The sequence below is a fragment of the Haliotis rubra genome, unplaced genomic scaffold (genome assembly GCF_003918875.1).
Source record: "Haliotis rubra isolate DU_JTF1 unplaced genomic scaffold, ASM391887v1 Scf277, whole genome shotgun sequence".
In the NCBI taxonomy this organism is placed as follows: domain Eukaryota; kingdom Metazoa; phylum Mollusca; class Gastropoda; order Lepetellida; family Haliotidae; genus Haliotis; species Haliotis rubra.
The window spans coordinates 339,085-361,148 of NW_025766858.1; the positions used below are offsets into that span (position 1 = coordinate 339,085).

At 40.2% G+C, this 22,064-nt stretch overlaps 1 protein-coding gene across 1 annotated transcript; it reads right to left on the reverse strand.

Moving 5' to 3' along the window:
- Positions 1 to 6,503: 6,503 nt before the first annotated feature.
- LOC124280976 lies at positions 6,504 to 14,929 on the reverse strand. Its single transcript, XM_046716987.1, has 5 exons — positions 14,768 to 14,929; positions 9,797 to 9,873; positions 8,008 to 8,151; positions 7,656 to 7,754; positions 6,504 to 6,892 (listed from the first exon to the last, which is right to left on the reverse strand). Exons 1-5 carry the CDS (start codon positions 14,797 to 14,799, stop codon positions 6,702 to 6,704), a joined length of 543 nt encoding a protein of 180 aa, XP_046572943.1. The 5' UTR covers positions 14,800 to 14,929; the 3' UTR covers positions 6,504 to 6,701.
- Between the last annotated feature and the right edge of the window lie 7,135 nt (positions 14,930 to 22,064).

Genomic DNA, 22,064 nt, shown 5'->3' on the forward strand with positions numbered 1-22,064 from the left:
TATATTTAAGTGCACAATGTTATATTTTTCTCAGGTAAAGGTATCATGTACTGTCGAAAAATTATTTGGTGACAATCATTTTTGAGTAATCGAGAATGGTTTCGAGTCTGTTTGTGTAACCTATGGCTTAATTGATAATGATCTATATTTTTTTAACTTTCAACCTTGATCAAATAATTGTTCATTTAGATATGTCAACATTTTATAAAATCAGGGTTCTTTTAAATTTGTTTGTAATTGTTTCATTAAATTGTTTAAATACAGAAAATGAAAATACCCCGCCAACATGCCTACAGTCTGAGAAACTATAGTCAAGATTATATCATACATGGAGACTAAAGTGTCTTCTACCTAGAAGCAGGGCCGTGGGGTAGCCGAGTGGTTAAAGCGTTTGCTCGTCACGCAGAAGACCCGGCTTCGATTCCCCACGTAGGTATAATGTGTGAGGCCCATTTCTGGTGTCCCCCGCCGTGATATAGCTGGAATATTGCTAAAAGCGGCGTAAAACTAAACTCACTCATTCACCAAGAAGTAAGTATCATCGACATTACTGAAAGTTTCTGTCACCAAGATGATGAAGTGTTTTTAGACTGCAACACAAATACTCTTCACATGAACACCTGCATGCATGAGCGTGTGGAAAGTATGATAAATGGACGTATAAATTATAGACCAGTTACTCGGGATATCTTTATCATATCCAATCAAGAGAAGGAGGAATACAGAGGCCGCTGGGCCATGAACGACATTAAGTCTTTACGTTGTTCTCAGTGAATGTACGACTCGACCGGACTGTGGGCTTACTTACGCAGAACACGTGTTTCTTGTTAAATTTACTTCTTTGAAGTCATTGTGGGTGTTTGTCGCTTTTAATCAACTGTCAGATGTTGTATTGTTGTACATTTTTATAGACACTGTCTCTGACTGGCTTTGTTCCTTGTCTCTAAACCCATCCAACTAATTGAAGTGCGTGAGTACGTATACCTCAGTGCGTGAGTACGTATACCTGAATGCGTGAGTACGTATACGTGAATGCGTGAGTACGTATACCTGGGTGCGTGAGTACGTATACCTGAGTGCGTGAGTACGTATACCTGAATGCGTGAGTACGTATATTTGAGTGCGTGAGTACGTATACCTCAGTGCGTGAGTACGTATACCTGAATGCGTGAGTACGTATACGTGAATGCGTGAGTACGTATACCTGGGTGCGTGAGTACGTATACCTGAGTACATGCATACCAACGTGAACTAAACGGCTTATTACCGCCTTACTTTGACCAGGAAATTTCGTAAATTTCTTCCTTAGCTTTAAAAGAATTCAGTGAGTGGGTGAGTTGTTTTTAGCAATATTCCAGCAATATCACCCAAAAGATCTTCACACATGGACCCATGAGCGGAATCGAACCCGGGTCTTTGGCGTGACGAGCGAACGCTTTAACCACTAGGCAACCCCTCCGTCCCCTTTAAATACATGCTGCAGGACTGAACAATGAAAAAATGCCTCCAATAAGATTAAGCGTGCACATCAAAGTTACAGTTAGGTCTAACGGTCCCTGCGGAGTTACGCCATCTCCTTAAATAGGGAAACCTTTCACGAAGCAACCTTTACTAAGTGTTAACCTTTACTCTTTAACATTGCACTAAGGATACCTTAGTGACTTACGATCACCTTAGTGCTTTGTGAAAGGAGGCCCTTCACCCTCTCCGGGATAACAGCATTTATAAGAGACATCGGGCGATGTTATACACAAAAAGTTGTTATTCGTAAACATGACGATTTCTTATTTCCTCATCAACGTGTAGAATGATCAAACAACCATATTAATAGTTTATGGTAATATCTGGCAAGTAAACGCCAAAGTCTGTCAGGTCAAATGGTTTTATTGTGAGACTTTAATAGAAAACAGGTAACTATTAATGTACTTGGGCCCGGCCCGATCCACAAAACGTTCGTAGTGTTCCGACATTCGTAAGCCTATGATAAACTATAGCGTTAGCGTTACGACAGGTCGTAACGTTTCGAACGTTTGCGGATCGGGACCTGGAATTTTCTTTATTTATGGGCTAAAAAGTCCAGGTTGATTGTTATACTGCTTGACTGTATTTTAAATTCAGCATTTATTTCAAGCTTATGTCGGGCAATGGATCAGTTGGATTATAGTGAAAATGGACCCCAGAGAAAACGGCCAAAAAATAATTAGAGAAAACGGCCACCGCTGCTGGAGAAAACGGCCTCTTGGCCAAGAGAAAACGGGCATTATATCTAACAGAAAACTATATGTATTTGATTTTGCTTTTAAATTCTAAATCAATATTATAATAAGAAGGCAACAACAATGATAACATAGCCATGTCAAAGTTTTAGGTGTGCACAATATTGGCACTGAAGGAGAGTAACGGTTGATCACCATACAAGGAACCATGGCGGAACTACAAGAACAAAAGTTGGAATTAGTTAAAACAGACTTCTTTATTCACATTTGATGTAATTCAATATTCAAGTAATCCGCTCATTAATACAAACAATACATATACCTTATTAGCTTTGTTCTCTATCATCAACTAATCTTACCTGTAAAATCTATTGAAACAACCAATCAATTTTCAAGGGTTAAACCGCTATGGATATTGAAACTGAAAAAAACCCACAATCAATCATTTTTAAAAGCGTATCTCCAATGACGTAAATCACTATTATTAAGAATTTATATACTCATAAAATCTCCTTTGATCTTGGTGCGACTTTTGTTGCCGTTTCCCAAGCAACACAGGCCGTTTTCTCAAGCTTCGGTGGCCGTTCTATCCAGCTAAGTGGCCGTTTCTCGATTTTGGGGGGGATCAGTTTTCTCTGGGGTCCGTTTTCTCAGTATCTCGATCGGTTCACATCCTTTTTCGGAATTATGCCTTTTATGACGGGACCACTAGTTTTAGTTCGGTGTACCCGAAGTTCGTTATGTCCGTTAGTTTTCTGTGAGTGTGTGCCCCAACAGCTAATGTTCTGTTCTTTATATTTCATACTCAACCCAAGGAACGTGATGGTGCCCAACAGGTAATAAAGTCAACAGCTAATGTTCAGTTCTTTATATTTCAGACTCAACCCAAGGAACGTGATGGTGCCCAACAGCTAATGTTCAGTTCTTTTCATTTCAGACACACCCCAAGGAACGTGATGGTGCCCAACAGCTAATGTTCTGTTCTTTATATTTCAGACTCAACCCAAGGAACGTGATGGTGCCCAACAGCTAATGTTCAGTTCTTTATATTTCAGACTCAACCCCAAGGAACGTGATGGTGCCCAACAGCTAATGTTCAGTTCTTTTCATTTCAGACTCACCCCAAGGAACGTGATGGTGCCCAAAAGCTAATGTTCTGTTCTTTATATTTCAGACTCACCCCAAGGAACGTGATGGTGCCCAAAAGCTAATGTTCTGTTCTTTATATTTCAGACACACCCCAAGGAACGTGATGGTGCCCAACAGCTAATGTTCTGTTCTTTATATTTCAGACACACCCCAAGGAACGTGATGGTGCCCAATAGCTAATGTTCAGTTCTTTTCATTTCAGACTCAACCCAAGGAACGTGATGGTGCCCAACAGCTAATGTTCTGTTCTTTATATTTCAGACACACCCCAAGGAACGTGATGGTGCCCAATAGCTAATGTTCAGTTCTTTTCATTTCAGACTCAACCCAAGGAACGTGATTGTGCCCAAAAGCTAATGTTCAGTTCTTTATATTTCAGACAAACCCCAAGGAGTGTGATGGTGCCCAACATCTAATATTCCGTTCTTTTCTCATATTCTTCGGGAAGGTTTAAATCGAATATTTCAAGGAGCAGATCTGTGAACATGAACAAGGCGACATCCAGCCGATACACTGTCCTTGTAAACTATAATACAGCCATTCCCAATTACACAAGAGATACAATTGTTCACAGAATACACTTGCGTCACATTAAAGATTTTCCTTTCATATGCTATACTTCACACACTCTCTCGGGTTCGAGTCAAACCTAACGATAATGAAATATGCAATTAATCGATTTTATCGCTTGTGCGATCCCTCGAGGTACATACAAAATTCGATTACTCGAAAATGAAGAAAGGTTCCTCTGTTTTGAAAAAGGTTTTGAATTATACATGTGCATGCTGTATTAGAATCCTCCCCGGAGACAGCCGCTTCCTCAAGCACTTGAAATAGATTCCTATTGTTGTCAAAGTTACCAACCAACCAAATGCTGTATTAGCACAAAATAACAGAGAATTTGAAAAATATCCTTCCGTGAAATACAATGGTGTATTTACTCAGAAGAGCAGCTGCCAGTGATCAATGTGATTTGACAGGTCACATGGTCAGCCGAATCCCTGTTAATAAAACCCGTGACAATTGCCTAGCCTCTGCGTGCGTTTATGACGGGTTCCACCTGTCGAGTAGGATGCGCTCATCTTTTCGTGAACACCAAATACCATCTCTATTTTCATACCAGGCTCGATTATTTACAGATCGCCGCCATATAGCTGGAATATTGCTGAGTGCGGCGTAAAACTAAATTCACTCACTCACTCTATTTTGATAGTGATTCATGAACATAATGATTTGATCAGGTGTACAACCGACTCTACATTTAGTTGAGAATTCTTATCAATTAATGTGGAAAGGGATTGTAGGGGTTTTCCATGAGAATGTTTCAGACTGTATTTTAATGTATATCTAATGTACTAAAGAAAATGTATTTGAGCTAGATGTTATATTTAGCAACGTAGATATTCTGGCAGCATAGCTCTTCACTATGAAAATGTTGAAAACTGTTTGTTAATCTCAATTCCACCATGACACCTTCAGTCACGGCTGCAGGCCTACGCTTTTAAACGATATATACTCTTCAAGAAAAGAAGGGGAACATCATTTTAAATTTACGATTGTAAAAAATTGGAAGATATATCGGAGTCAATCAATGTTGATATGATAATAATGAATGTTTTGAGAGTGCATCACCACTTGCACTTCCTTATGATCATAGCTGTTTGTACAGTTATCCCTCTTTAAAGATGACTGATGTATGACGTGAAATTTGCATGTATTTTCATTTAAAAAACAACAACAAAAAAAACCGTCTACAGTGATTTATCGACCTGCTTGAAAACCGTCAAAATCAGGAATGCACGTGTATGGGGCTACTGCGTTGTGCACGTGCGTCCCATGCGTTGTGCACGTGCATCCCATGCGTTGTGTTTAGGGGTGGTAATAAAGAGAAATGGTGGTGCGTTCATAAGATGTCTGTCTTTGAAAAGTTTGTTAAAGCTTATATTCCCTATCCAAATTGAAAGTTCTGGTTCCCTTACTTTTTTGGAAGAGTATATATAGAGTCCAAGATGCGACTTTGAAACTGCCCCCTTTGTCGCCCGTTTGTGGAATGAACACTGTTATTCAAAACGGTTATGGGGACGATTATGTTGTTCATCAACGTTCATTATCAGGGTCTTAGATTCGAACTTTGCAAATTGGGCCCCGCCAGACTGGATGAATGTCTAACTTATGCATTTCACACATTCTAGGGCCAAGTTAATCTACTTGTAGTTGATCACTGGAAAGTCCTTGTAAAACACTGCTTTGTGTAACTGATAAAAGCGGCAAAACCTTTTCCATAATCCTGAGACAACGCCATCGTCCATCTTATGATTCCGGCCAAATGCCAGGGTAAAACTGCCACCTGATGGACTCCAAGCTCTGCTACACATTCAAAACCAAACGGACTTGTGACATATTTTGGCAGGAACTAGTATTTTATTAAAAAACAAGCATGTGTTACAAATAACACCAAACAACATATTTCCACATAACAATATCGCGTTACTTAAATTTACATAAGATTAGATAAGATGTAGACTTTCTGCTCAACACTTTACTTCAGCTTGTACAACTATGTATGGCGATGACAATACATCTCTAAGGGTTTCTCAGCTAGTTTGGCTTATGGTGGCACTTCACCATGACATGTACCCCTTCAGGTGTGCTGGAAGCAACCTAAACGACGATTGATTCTAAATACACAAAGACAATGACGCAAAGCCACAATCAACACAATGACAGTTATGTCATTATGACATTAAAAATGTCTTGGCTTCTCGAAGTTTTATAACATGAGCAAAACAATAAGTCGTCCGGGTACGAGCAATAAGACACAATCAGTCCGGTTCCAGATGGCGGCAATCCGATCCTTATTTTCGTTCTCGCTTAACATAAAGCTTGTCTACTGCTCATGATCTCGAACGGAAAGATACTACAAACATACCATCGCAAATAGGGCCCGTAAGTAGGTCACGGCACTTCGCGAGACCTCAGTACTTCCGGTGACAAATAACGTTTCATACCTTTTCGAATTGTCTCATGGTTTTCAGTTGACAGTAAGGAACCGACAAACCTTGCAGAAATAACAATTTTCCGATTTAACCATCCCCAAATTAGCCAACTATTACAATTGTCAACAGCTGTGACAGCCAAGCATGGGCTGTACACTTGGTCCGGTCTAGTAAAGTTATATTTGGCGGTCGCGCAATTTGGAACCAGAACTGGTGTTGATAACCTTCGCATTTTAGTATCCTCGAAATTGTTGTCGCTGAAGCCTTTCATCAGTTTCCGTAGGACTTTCCAGGTTCTTTTTGACAAACTCGGGGACATCATCGTGTTACTTTCTAAGACTCAGTTTTTTAATAAAACACAAAAATCGAAGCTTGAATGTGGACTTGTGTTGTGGGTGTACGTCATCCCAAGACAAAGGCTGTCGGACATGCATCGCAATGCACAGACCTCCACTGGCTCTTCTTTAAACCCTTTGTGGATAACAAAGTCGCTGATTTCATGTCGGAAATAAGACACTTGAGCTGCTTGAGCTGAAAACAATAAACAGGTTGATGAGAGGGTTTCATATTGAACATCTTTGTGTGTGTGAGGTTAGTTTTACACCGCACTCAGCAATATTCCAGCTATATGGCGGCGGTTTGTAAATAATCGAGGCTAGACAGACAATCCAGTGATCAACTGCATGGGCATCGATCTGCAAAAATTGGGATACGATGACATGTGCCAAACAAGTCAGCGAGCCTTACCACCCGATCCCGTTACGACAAGCATGGGTTGCTGAAGATCAATTCTAACCCGGATGTAACCCGAACATCTTGTGATCAAGGGATGTTGCGCTTACAGAATGGGATTCGAACCCACGATATTCGGATCCTGTCGCGGTCAAGGATGAGAATAGCTCGGACGTTAGAGGGTCAGCTTATACTGCACAATCTGGTTCGAATCAGAACTTGATTATAACTCCACAAACATTCGTGCACTTGTGGTTTCACCCTACGCAAGTACGTTAAAAAGTTGCTTCTGTTCACCCAGCAGTGAATGGGTACCCGGTGGTATATGACTGTAATACTAGCGCCTCACTAGCGCAAAATAAATAGGCATTATTGTTATCATCTGCCTGGTATATCCATTTAGACGCAGTTTCAGTCACTTTGGACTTATGTTCCGACGTGTCCTATGGCGGATACTTTACTATTTCCACGTTTTCTCTCACATATAGATGTATAAGATAAATGTTTTACTTTTAATACTTCATAGAAAATCCACAATTCTGTGAACTAAAAATACCGCTACCTGCATCGTATGTGTTGAGCATTGCTGAATCTGTTTTCAGATAACTTCGAAATGAGACTTCATGTAATCCGCCTGTCCCAAGATCAGGATCCGCAGAATCTGAAATATAAAGTGACTGAGTTTAGTTTTAGGCCGCTTTTAGCAATGTTCCTAATATCACAGCGGGGACACCAGCAATTGGCTTCACACATTGTGCGGGAATCGAACCCGGGTCTTCGGCGTGACGAGCGAACGCTTTAACCACTAGGCTACCCCACCGCCCCGAGTGAAGCAAATAAAAAGAATGACTTTACATCATCGAGTTTTTAGCACCGAAATATTTATTGCCACCATTGTGTTTGTTCATACTCACGTCCACTCTCACAGATGAAAGGAGAGCCTCGTGTACAGTCCATAGATTCCCACTGTCCGTGTTTTGGAGACTGTCCACTGTACTGGACAACGCATTGGTCAGTGGCAGGTTGCCCCGGTAACCAATTCGTTGTCAAACTATTAGCTGAATGAAAATAATTTTATTTATTCTAAAATATATTTTCTTACTTCTCACAGCAGGCAGAACTAGGGCTGGCTATGGATATAGATCATCGAGGTCGATTACCGTTAAATGAAAATCAATAAATATCGTAGATGTAACTTTGAGCAAAAGTGACAAAGAAATATGAAAAATGTCAACATATTTTACATCAACAAAATATCATGGATCTGAATTTTAGATTCAGCCTACAAAATTATCTTTATATGTATGTGTTTGAGATATGGCTGGGTGTGGAAAGGTGTGTATGGATCCATGAACAAGTTTCTCCTTCTCCCTGTTCAAAAAGTCAAAGCACCCCCTTATACCATACAGCAGTGTCATACAAACACCACACGCGTAATTAACATTTCGCATTGTCGCGCGGCAGATAGATGCTCATGCTGTTGATCACTGGATTGTCCGGTCCAGACTCGATTATTTACAGACCGCCGCCATACAGCTGGAATATTGCTGAGTGCGGCGTAAAACTAAACTCGCTCGCTCCGCCACCTCCAGTGGCGTCACTCTCTATCTCTCATTCCCTACGCCGACTCTCCCTATACGCTTCCAGAACTCATTTCTGTTGTCCTCACACATACAGCTGGAATATTGCTGAGTGCAGCGTAAAACTAAACTCACTCACTCATTGTCGCGCATTTTAAAACACTTTCCTGACAGAAATGGCAACAATGTGACATATTTTGACAACTGTCGCATTGTCCCATTGTCGCTTTTTTGTCAAATACAAAAGATATTGTTTAAAGCTTCAATGCGACAAATTGCCGCAGTTTGGTTAATTTTCACACTTTTTTGCTTGTAAAAGCGACAATGCGGCAACCCGACAATGTCCCTCCAAGGATTCCATACATTCCAGTCAGTGGGCTTGATATCGATACAGGTTATTGATATCGATAATCGTTAATTAAATATCGATCGATTAACGATAAATATTTTTCATTTATATTTAAAATCACCGGTGATTATTGACATGTTTATGCATGGATAAATAACAAAACAGCATCCTGTACATAATTTAGAAGCAGTCCATGAATAAAGACCTAACCAAGAAAAAATTCTTTATTCGCAGAGTGTATGTAGGCCATCGGCCCATAATAACCTTGTGTATTGTGTGAGTAAACTAAAACTATAGTTCATCACTAGAGGTTATGTACGATATTATCGTTGCCATTACTTTTATATTGATAATCGTTAATAATTCTTCCCATCGATGATATTTCCGATTATCGATCTTTTAGCCAGGGCTAATCCCATACCAGTGGGTAACAAGTACAATTTTTAACGCCTCTTAGCATGACGCGGCCAGGGGAATGACCCATCAGTCTTCCGCTCTCAGTCCAGATGCTGACCCGTGAAGATCCAGGTTAGAACTGGCCATGCTTGTCGTATGAGGCGACTAACGGGATTGGGTGGTCAGGCTCGCTGACTTGGTTGACACATGTCATCGTATCCCAATTGCGTAGATTGATGTTCATACTGTTGATCATTGGATTGTCTGCTCCAGACTCGATTATTTACAAACCGCCGCCATATAGCTGGAATATTGTTGAGTGCGGCGTTATACAACAAACAAACAAACACAAATCCAGATGCTAGAAATATTACCTACCTGTACCGTCAGGCCAGAGGTGGGTGGCCGTCGACACGTTGTATCTGAGGCCAATGTAGAATTTGTTGGAGGTAACCCTGTCAAAAAGAAGACGTCAGGTTCAAAATTATGTTCTTGTCTGCGAAAATGAAACCTAGCCTTAAAATGTTCACTGTGACAGAGTATGCTTTTCTTTACCAGTCGATAGCTAGTGAAGAGATACATTATAAGGTTTAACGAAGCGGAATTCGGGTTGAAACTTCGGTTTTAGGTTCAGAGGAATTATTCAAATCAGGAAAAAAATGTCACTTGAAGTTTACTGAGAAAAAGCATACTGCATTTCCTGATTGGCAACATCTTGGGTGTAAGACATCTTGGCAAGAAGTAAATATCATCATGGGACCAGAGAGGGCAGCAACAAACATCACATTTAAATCAGGTTTAACGAAGCGGATATTTTCCGGGTTTAGGTTAAAAATGGAAGCACATGTCATCATATGTTTACAGAGAAGATACATACTGCACTTCCTCATGGGTAACATCTAAGAAACACGTGGGGTAAGACATTTTTGGCAAAAAAAGTAAGTAATCCCGATGGACCAGACAGGACAACAACAAGTACCGTCTTTATATAAGGTATACGAAGCAGCGATTGTCGCGTTTATCTTAAGAAGTTGTCAAAAACGGAAGCAAATATCCTCTTAAGTTTACAGAGAAAAAACATGCTGCTCTTCCTCATTGGTAACATCTAGGTAACACATGGGGTAAGATATTTTAGCAAGACGTAAGTATTCCAAACAACAAGTACCATCTGTTAACGCCCCATCCATTGGATATTTGGTTATACGCGGGTTGGTTCGCCCGACCGAGGTTTGAATGCCTTTAGATTCTTGTATATATGCTCTGATATTGCTGACTACGGCTTAGGACAAGTCACGTAGGGGTAGCCAAGTTTGTCACGTCTACGGCCTGTTCCAGACACGGGTACAATATATAATGATAAACCTGTCGCTTTCTACTTCAAAGGAAAATCATTAACGCTTTAGAACCAAGAACGTATGCTCATGGTCAGAGAGAAGAAGGCTGAATGTGTAAAAAAACGGCTTTTTACGTTGACGTGAATACATCGATCTAACTATACACATCACAGTTGCTGCTGATTGCCAAATACAACTGGAAACGTTCAGTATAGATTCATTACCAGACGTTTTCAACGCTCAATTTAACTCTTTACAAGAACTTGGTCACAAAATATTTCCAAACAGTCTATTTCATGTTCTCCGCCTGAAACATTTTGAAAGCTTTATACTGAAATTGTGTAACCTTGATCTGACAACTTTTCAGAACGAGTGGCATATAAATGTCGAACAAAGAGCATGTATGATTGTAAAACTGCAAAGGCTGGAACTGCTACAATATTGATGGACATAAAATGAAAGTTAGATTATTGGAACTTTGAAGTCATCCTTCTAGTCACAAGGTCATTTTTGTCCCAGTTCAGGTGATATAAATGCTCTATCCTCCAGAATCAATAAACTGAAAAGCATATTGGATGAGGATTTTGCGCCTCGGATGTTTTATTTGAACTTTCTTGTCGTTTTACAGACACATGTGCAATGGTTATTATGTTTTGCCGTCTTCAGAAATGTTGTTTTGTTATTCATCTATAGTTGCAATCAATCTGCTTGATTGGCATTTTGGAATTTAATGAATAATAAGGAAGATGTGATGCTTTATCAATGACAACCATTACCTATACCGAAACGTCCCATCATAATAAACTCTTTAAAACAGTAAGGGAACTTCATACAGTGGACTCTGTATAATCCGACACTCACTAGGACCGGGAAAAATTGTCGGATTATACAGAGTGTCGGATAATTCAATGTCTCCTAGCTTGAATACTTTTCAAACAGTACCATACATTGTAACTGGCTTATATCATAAAAGTAATGGTTAACAGCTATTTTCTGGGTAAATAAAGGGGAAAAACAAATTCTGTATTTACATGACTTTTTTGTGCATTTATGTCATTGGATTTATATTCTTCAGTACAATATATATACATGTACTACTATCACAATCATATTCAATATTAATTGATCCCTTTTCTCAGCCAATTCATCCTATGACGATTTTCATTTTCAAACAAAAACTGGCTAGAAACAAACACTAACAACTGTGTGATGCAAGACGATTGTCAAAATTAATGGTCTACAGCGATGTATCGACCTTCTTGGAAACCGTCAAAATCAAGAATGACACCCCATGCACGTGTATGGGGCAACTGCGTTTTGCACGTGCATCCCATGCGTTGTGTTATTGGTGATGTTAAAGAGAAGTGGTGATGCGTTCATAAGATGTCTGTTAATGTTTGTTAATGCTTATACTTCCTATGCAAATTGAGTCCAGATTCCCCTACGTTTTGAAGAGTATATGTATGCTGCTATGAACAACGTGTACATTTCTACTTTGATTGACTCTTTCTGCACGCGCGATTCGTGGTAAACGAGATTCTCCATTGTACGGTACATACAGGCGCGTTGTCTCTGCTTCGTCAGATTGTTTTTCATGAATACTTCACTCGGCTAAAATGTTGTCAACCAAATTAGAGTAACATACCTTCTTTATATGTGCATTTGAAAACACTTGATTGCCAAAAATATTGGATTGTCAGTTACTCAGTTGTATAGTATGACCAGAAATTACTGAGAATTTTAGGAATATGTTTAATTAGATTTCTAGTATATACAACCTTGACCAGCTATCAAGTGCTTGGTTTCATTCTAGAGAGAGATCACTCCGTTAATCCTTTTTCATTAGTTTGTGAAGAGTTGCCCCTTTGTTTACTTGCTATCAGACAACATTTTCAGTGATCCTCAGTATGGATGATTTAGTATATAAGAGGAGATCAGATCAGCTAAAGTGATTTCAAGTAGAAAGGCATCCCCTTTGTCCACTGTTTATCGTGTTTTGAGAAATATTGCAAAATGGATATGGCATTGATCACCAGGGAGGCGTAGGTAGACCCAGAAAATTGACTGTTGGTGACAGGAGGCGACTCGGTATTCTTGTTTCTAAAACAAACGAAGGAGTTTAGAAAACTTTAAGGCTGGATATGATTGATAGAGGAACTGTGGCTGCCTCTGTAAGGAGACAAATTTAGAACTGAACTGCATGCAATGGGTTCGCAGAAAAGTCGAGGAATTCCATCACCGATCATGAAACCTGAACAAAAGAGCGAAGGTTGAACTGGTGCCACAGCATAGAAATTTTAACTGGGACAATGTGGCTGTTTCCTAATGTATTACACTGAAATTCTGGACCAAACAAACTGAAAAACCTTGTATCAGCGCCCACAGTACAGTCCCGAAATTTAACGTGCGGGTGGCATATCTGTGTTAGGGCAACGGACAGCGACCCAAAACATCGCTCAAAGCATTCACAGGCCTGGTTTCGGACCCAAAAGTATGACATTATTAGATTTGGCCAAGCTTATAGCCCTGACCCTAAAATCCAATAGAAAATGTTTGGGGACTTATGAAGGAAAGTGTCAATAAGAAAAATCTGACAAATATTGCTGAAATGAAAGACTGACTGACTGAGTATGGTTTTGCGCCGTTTTGTAATACATATTCAGCAATATCACGGCGCGGGGACACCAGAAATGGGCTTCACACAATGTACCCATGTGGGTAATCTGAACGCGGGCCTTCGGCGTAGACGAGCGAACGCTTTAACCACTTGAAGGCTCCACCGCCCCTGAAATGAAAGTGAAGAGGGGGTCCGAAATTGGGACAGCATATGGACACGACTTTCTAACTTCTTTGATCAGTGGTATGCCCCGCCTACATTGAAGCCTGCATTGATGCCCATGGTGACTTGACAAAAATACTAACTGTTCACCTGTCTTTGAATCTGGAGTTATGTTCCTGTTAATATTCACATTTAATGCGTGGAGTAATGAGTAAAAAAATATAGTAGAATTACAATCTTTAAATTCTCAATCAATTTCTGGTTGTACTGTAGTAATCCAAACATATGTTATGAGATCTGTGACGCATCTTCTTTGAAAGTGACTTTGATGCGTGCATTTGATGTTTGACGAAGGTTAACCGAGGCGATGACGTCATACAGTATGCGTTAACAAACGTTCAAACACGGCTATTTCAGGTTATGTCCTAGTCAGCATGGGTTTATATATCTGTGCCAGTTCGCCGCCCAAGATACTCGGGAGGACAAAGATGTAATAAGCAAGAGTGGTCTTGACTGGAACTGTATTTTCCTAAAATCGTTTAAATCAACACAACACCAGATTGAGATGGTTTCAGTACAGGATACTCCATAGAATTTTAACGACCAATACATTTCTTTAAAAGAAAATTAAAATAAAAGATTCTGATTTATGTTCATTCTGTAATGAAAAAAGGAATCTATTTGTCACCTGTTATGGGAATGTGAATTTGAGCAAATATTTTGGATAAATATTTTATCATGGTTAACAGAAGGTTGTGATCACATCCATAATTTCAAACTCACTTTGGAACTGATACTTTTTGGCTGTAAGAAAAATGTTTTGATTTGTTCATATCATTCGGAAAATATTACTTGTACAAATGCAACCTCGATTCTGTTTTACCAAATATTGCTCAGTTCAGAAGTGAGTTGAGATTGAGATATAATATAATATTGAAAAATGAATTTTGGTTAACAAAAGCTGTAACGCCGAATTTTATTCTAAACAAACTCTTATATCATGGCTTATTCAAACACGACTGAATTAATTATATTCTTAATTAATTTGTTTGATGATTGAAAATAACTTTGTGTTTGTGTGAATGGATTGTCTTGTTTCGTAAAAGATTACACCTGTATCCCAATAGGTTGCTGCAAATCTTCCGACTGAGCGGTACCCTACCGGCTTAGTCTTGACTGTAACAGGGAATCAGAAATATGATTTAAATTAAAAAAAGATGTAAAAAGCATATTTACTCAAAATCTTTCACGCCCTCTGTAAACCGCATGACTTCTTGTCGTTTTGCTTCATTGTTGACTCTTAAAAGTCGAAGATTATTCACTCGACACGTCTTGTACGCTTGCTCGTAATGTAGGTAATGGTGGAAGTATATGAATCCAGTCCGAACTGAAACTTAAAATGTATGCGCTTTAGTTACTTTGTTTTCCAATCCAAGGGGTAGGGGGGGGGGGGGCTGACCCCCAGTCACCTTACGTCTCTTGTGTTGCCATGTATCTTCAATCATGGCACCGAATTCCATATTGGCCCTCATTGTGTTTGCCATATATGGGCTCGTTACTTCCGCTCATATGCTTTTCACAGCTATTTTCCGCTTTACACCAAACGGAATTTGTTTCTGACGATTGTCAAGTGAGTGAGTTTAGTTTTACGCCGCACTCAGCAATATTCCAGCCATATGGCGGCGCTCTGTCAAGAATTGTCTGGACAAGACAATCCAGTGAAGCATATGCATCGATCTACGCAATTGGGATACGATGACATATACTGAGTCAACAGCAAGTCAGCCAGCCTGACCACCCGATCCCGTTACAACAGGCATAGATCACTGAAGATCAATTCTAACTCGGATCTCCACGAGTGGATAGTCAAGACTGTTCTATAATTAATTCAACTGGGTCTATGATTCTGCTTTAGGACTGTAGTCTTAAAGAATAATCATAAGCTCTGTAGCATATTTAAGTACACTGAGTCAACTTCAAAAGAAAGGTATCGTCCAAGACACGGATCCCCAATGTGTCGTAAAACAAATTTCCCAAACTTTTTTCTTCACAAAGCATGGGGTTATCTGTACTTCTTCTCAGCAGTCGCAATTCCAATTTATCTAACTGTAGTTTCCGGTTCATCGATCACTTGATGCAAACAGAAGTACAGCTGTGCAGCGTCAGGCAAAACAGGCTTCCATTTTAAGTCACATTTTGTGAGGTGAGGTGAGGTGAGGTGAGGTGAAATTGGGTTTAACGTCGTGCTTGAGAATATTTCGCTCATATGACGACGTGCATGCGTGTGTATGTGTATGTGCGACTGCTTGTACTAGCCCAGACTTAAGCTGGTTTTATAGTGCTAGCCCACTGAGATACCATGCCGCAGTGAAGCATGAATACCCCACTCAGACACATTATACTGACTCCGAGCCAACCAGTCCTTGTTGTACCCATTAATGCCGAGCGCCAGGCAGGGACCAACAAGTACCATATTTTAACGTCTTTTGGTATCACGCGGTCGGGGATCGAACCCGCGACCTTCCGCTCTCCGGGCGGACGCTCTAACCACTACGCCACGGAGTCGGTACACATTTTGTGAATGGCTGGTGCTAATGTACATGCTTACCGTTTTTCATGAACACCTGGTATCATCACTGATTTTCAGTAATCCATTCATATAATTTTCACAGCTGTTTTCCCTTCACACCAACCGGAATTTTGTTTCCGAGGATAGCCAAGTCCTGGTATATTTATTTTTGTATTTACGCCCTATAGGGGCCTGTAAGTTTCGCGAGGCGCTACTTCCGGTACTAAGCTGTTCCCGGCTCCCTTTGCGCGCGACCAACTTGCGATATGCGTGACGGGGCACAGCTTACTTCACATTTCCGGTACAATATTCAAGAACCAGTTCTGGTTCCAAATTGCGCGACCGCCGAATAGGACTTTGCTAGACGAGACCAATTGTGGAAACATGCTTGGATTTGTCACAGTTGTTGACAGTCGTAATATTTTGCTAATGTGGGCATTAGCAGATCGAAAATGTGCTATTCCGCAAGGATTAACGGTGAGTGAGTTTAGTTTTACGCCGCACTCAGCAATATTCCAGCTATATGGCGTCACTCTGTAAATAATCGAGTCTGGACCAGACAATCCAGTGATAGGTAGACGTTCAAGATAGTCACGTCGATTAACATTTCATTTCAATATATTTTCCTTTAATGAAGCGTAACTTAAATGATCGTATTTGTTGTGAACGCATTTATACATCTGAATTACAGTGATAAAAATAATAACAAACTCCCGAATGCCAAATTTTTAGGATAAACATCGGGAAGAATAAAAATGCAGACTTTAGAAAATCGGGGGTTAAGAGCATAACGTTTGTAATTCGGTCAAAGCCACAAACACGTACGTTGTGCCCATCCTTTCTTAATGTTTTGACCCGTGGAGATCCGGGTTAGAATTGATCTTCAATAACCCATGCTTGTCGTAAGAGGCGACTAACGGGATCGGGTGGTCGGGCTCGCTGACTTGGTTGACACATGTCATCGTATGCCAATTGCTTAGATCGATGCTCATGCTGCTGATCACTGGATTGTCTGGTCCAGACTCGATTAGATACAGACTCCCGCCATATAGCTGGAATATTGTTGAGTGCGGCGTAAAACTACACTCACTCTTACTGAACTGACACCCTCTTACGGAGAATCAGGTCAGACTAGTGTGCTCACAACACTCGATTATATATATATCTATATCTATCTATATCTATCTATCTATCTATATATATAACTTGGAGGGACTTCATGACATAATTTCATAATTTTAGCACTTTTGTACATTCATTTGTCTGATGTGTCTCTTGTAAAGCATGCCAATCTCAGAGACATTGTTGGTTTTGTTGATGGGTTCGGTACCACAGAAATGATTGTCATTCAAGGAAGTGCAATATCAAACAGCACAGACCTAGTTTCTCAAAGGATACTCTCTGAACGGCCGCTCCACCGAGTTCGGGTGCGATGCGGTAAGGTGAAGAGCAACCTTGCTGAACTCGTCCCTTGGATGAAGCTAGCTGTCCTGAAATGTGAAACAGAAGGGTTTCTGGCTGTTACTCATGAGATCCGGGTTAGAATTGGCCTTCAGGACCCCTGGCTTGTCGTAAAAAGGTGACAAACGGGATCGGGTGGTCAAGCTTGCTGGCTTGGTTGACACATGTCATCGTATCCAAATTGCGCAGATCGATGTTCATGCTGTTGATCACTGGATTGTCTGGTCCAGACTCGATGATTTACAACCGCCGCCATAAAGGTAGAATATTGCTGAGTGCTGCATAAAACTAAACTCATTCACTCACACACTGCTAATCATGACCAGTCACTTCCAACTCAAAACCACCGTTTGTTTTTTTATAACAAAATGTTTATAATACAGATTATATGATGAATTTAATGAGGCTTTCCCTCAGCATGCCATTTGATGCCCAGCAGTCCCACTGACACATGATGATGACTGGGCCCTTTTATCACACTCTGCGCAATGCTTGTGGTTTTGACTGAGAGGTCAATACATTTTACGAGAATATGTAGAGTGGATCATGGAATATGCCAAATATAAACTTCTTCTTAATAGGCCCGTATACAGCCTCAGGCGTATCCTAGTCAACAAACCTGATCTTGTTATTTTTTTCTTTAAAAAACTAATAAAAGCAATGAAATTAATTGCATCATTGAATTTTAGACAGTAATGTAATTGACAAGATTCAGGAAAAACATATGCAGACTCGTTTATGAAATCTCACGTTATCATTCCAAGTGCTAGGGTTTTCGAATCCCCACTGTTCTTGGTGCCTTCGGTTTGGTACCTACCAATCTCATGCCTGATATTTGGAAAGTGCCTGGATTTGCTTCCAGGAACACAGTCCTTTTGCTCCTATGGGTAATGCAGATGGCTGCAGTGTTGGTGATCCTCATTATCCGAAAAGTTCTTGATATGTTTGACTTGTCAGCAAATAGTGGGAGAAGTCCCATTCAGAGTAAATGCTGCGTGTGGAGGGACCAAGAACCCTAGCTGACGAGGAACCTTACCGGTTCATTGTGCCAGGACCACCCGATCACTCTCTGATGCATTTTATGTTAAAGTGTAAAACTAATAATAATGTTCTTCAGTGTGGGACCAATACTTCATCAACCCTCCAGACCTGAGCTGCCAAACTCTGTCACCTGTACGTCTCCGAGATCAACATTCGTTGTCGAGAGCGTTTTGGATACACAACGCTACTGAAAATATGCTTCTATTAAAATAGAATATCGTGTACTTGAATGGCTTGAAAAATAACCACATGGCGTCTAAAACGTGCATTTGTCTGTACATAGTCAGAAAACCATGATCGTTGGTTCAAATCCCAGATTCGCCCAAATATATTTTGTGTGTTTGTCAGCGGCATGCCAGTGGTAAAAGTCGTAGACTGCATCGATTAAACTTTTCATCCCATATCAAAGAAGGGGCGGTGGGGTAGCCTTGTGGTTAAAGCATTCGCTCGTCACGTCGAAGGCCCGAGTTCGATTCCCATCATGGGTACAATGTGTGATACCCATTCCTGGTGTCCCACGCCATGCTATTGCTGGAATATTGCTAAAAGCGGCTTAAAACAAAACTCACTCACTCACCCATATCAAGGTGACATATTACTGAAACGGCGTTCAAAGTGACGTTCAATCACTAAAACACTATAACTAAAGTCATATAATACAATGTAAGCTGACACAAAGCCGTGATCAAAATTACTCTGGTACGCGACAGTTAAGGCCAGAGGACAGACAATGACCTACATGATCCCGTGTCCCAAGTGAATTCAAACAATTGAACAACAATGTTCGTTTCAGATATTGATTGTCATTGTTCATGGCCATGTAATCTGTGGAACGTTCTCTCTAATGTATTGCTGTGTGACAGTGTTGAACAATGGATTGACATTGCAGCACTGATGGAAACATCGTTTGGATAATGATCTCATTTTCAACACTATTCATTGTGATGAGGCAGCTGAATTCATTGTAAAGCTATGTCGTAGTTGTATTCCATTGTTCCTGTTGATATCCATTTGAGGAACGTATTTTACAAAGATATCGATTAACTTCCTCAAACAATATTGCTCTTCGTTCCCTAAATGATTGGTGTGTGGTTTCCCAATATGTGAGATATCATCGAAGGTACTATTGTGAATAGTCAAAGAAATGAATTTGTCTTCAAGTATTTCTGTAATGATATTATGATTGGCAAATATTTACCTTTGTGTATTTTCTAATCGTATATATTTTGTTTGTTGTTTAACGCCGCATCCAGCAATATTCCAGCTACATGGCGGCGGGCTATAAATAACCGAGTCTGGAATAGACACGGGTGGTGAGACATCTAGACAATGGACATTCGGGAGCGTAATGTCACATATTCTTGGACGAATTACTGCTGCTGTCACTTATTTAATCCATTGTGCTGACTTTAACCTGAATCTGAATGTTTCAATTAAGCATTGGCCTTATGTCTTCCATTAATGTCCTTATGTGACTTACATCACAATGTACATGCAGTTCTATCCGAACCGATTCTTGGTTAACCTTTGAATGTCAAATTAAACGCTTGTCCCACCCAAACAAAGCACTTCTGTCATTCTGCATTCAATCATGATCTTCAACGACTACACATTTTCTCATGCCGGCTCTTCGTTTTGAATGATTGACTTGAACCAGAAACCAACGTTTTGGACTTTTAACATTATATAATTAAAACCAGGCATGACCTAAGAGTATGTTGTGTAATGTTAAACCCAAGTTTAAGAGGTTGCTGTTTTCTCGTGAATGAACAGCATACATGTTTTTCAAGCCTTTGTGTGTGTGTGTGTGTGTGTGTGTGTGTGTGTGTGTGTGTGTGTGTGTGTGTGTGTGTGTGTGTGTGTGTGTGTGTGTGTGTGTGTGTGTGTGTGTGTGTGTGTGTGTGTGTGTGTGTGTGTGTGTGTGTGTGTGTGTGTGTGTGTGTGTGTGTGTGTTAGCCTAGTGGTTAAATAGGTTTACAATATGTGAAACCCATTTCTGGTGTCCCCGCCGTGATATTGCCGGGAAATTGGCGGCGTAAAATTCTCCGCTCGATCACTCACTCATTCAAGTCTTTTGTTCCATGATCAAAAAACCTTCTGCTTCATAATATACATGACAGAAACTGATTAATACGCCAATTGGTCTGTTGTAAATGGTTTGGTTTGAATGGTATTATGGATTGAGACAGGCGCCCTCTGGTGACAAAATGTGTCTCAAAAGTCGAAAACACGGTACTGTAACGACTAGGTGTTTTAGTAGCGTTCTAGCCGAATTAAGTTAAAAAGAGTTGAATTTTGCGTCATGTTAATTTTAAATATATTTTCATTCATATACAACCTTCAAAAAATATGTTTGAGCAAACGTAAACATTCTCGCCAACAAACGAGGTAATTTTTATTTCAATTTTTATTTTCATTTGTTCATCCTCAGCCTATATTCATGACAACTGCATGTTGAATGTTGCCTTTGTCAGGAACTGGCCACAGTGGGAGAGTGTCTGAGTTTCCAGAGTTTCCAGAATTAAAGTGTGACGTGTTAGCTAAATGAAAATGGTCTCTGAAGCACTTACTGGTAATAGCAATGCACCGAACGAACAGGATTGATTTACCATCAACTCAAAACTGTGTATCGCTTGTGTTCCAGTTATTTATGGAGCTTGTAATAGTTACTAAACAAAAACGAGTGAAAACATGTTTTGTTCTATCCGATGGGTAAAACATTGCTGATAAAATGTCTTCCTCTGAAATTTGCAAACATCACGGTATGTAATTTTCTTGAGGTGTGACATGTGTATCATTTTACGCCGCTTCTAGTAATATTGAGCAAGGCAGAAGAGGCATGGCATGGCCCAGTCGTGCTGTTTCGCAAACTTTACTGTCTTGTATAGATTTTCATGTATAGTGTTGGTTGGTTGGTTGGTTGTTTACCGCCGCGGTCTGCAATATTCCAGCGATATGGCGGCGGTCTGTAAATAATGGAGTCTGGACCAGACAATCCAGTGATCAATAGCATGAGCATCGATCTCCGAAATTGGGATACGATTACATGTGTCAACCAAGTCAGCGAGCCCGACCACCCGATCCCGTTAGTCGCCTCTTACGACAAGCATGGGTTACTGAAAATCAATTCTAACCCGGATCTTCACGGGTGTCATGTATAATGGAAACAATGGCTGCTGTGGAAACAATGGCTGCTGATTACATGAGCAGACGACTTTTTAAAGTCTAGAATGCATTCTTTGTATAAATCTGCTGTCGTAAGATAATACTGCAAGATCGCAAAACTGCAGAAAAACTTATCCAATCGCTTTTGAAATCCAGACCAAACAGAACAAGTGGTTGACAGCATGAACGACAGTGAAGGATATTGGGTTAAGGACAAGTAAAGGGAAGCGATGATGTTTTTCTTTTTCTTTGAATGAAGGTTATTTTTCTGATGTAATTTGCAAGTCATGTCGCGCT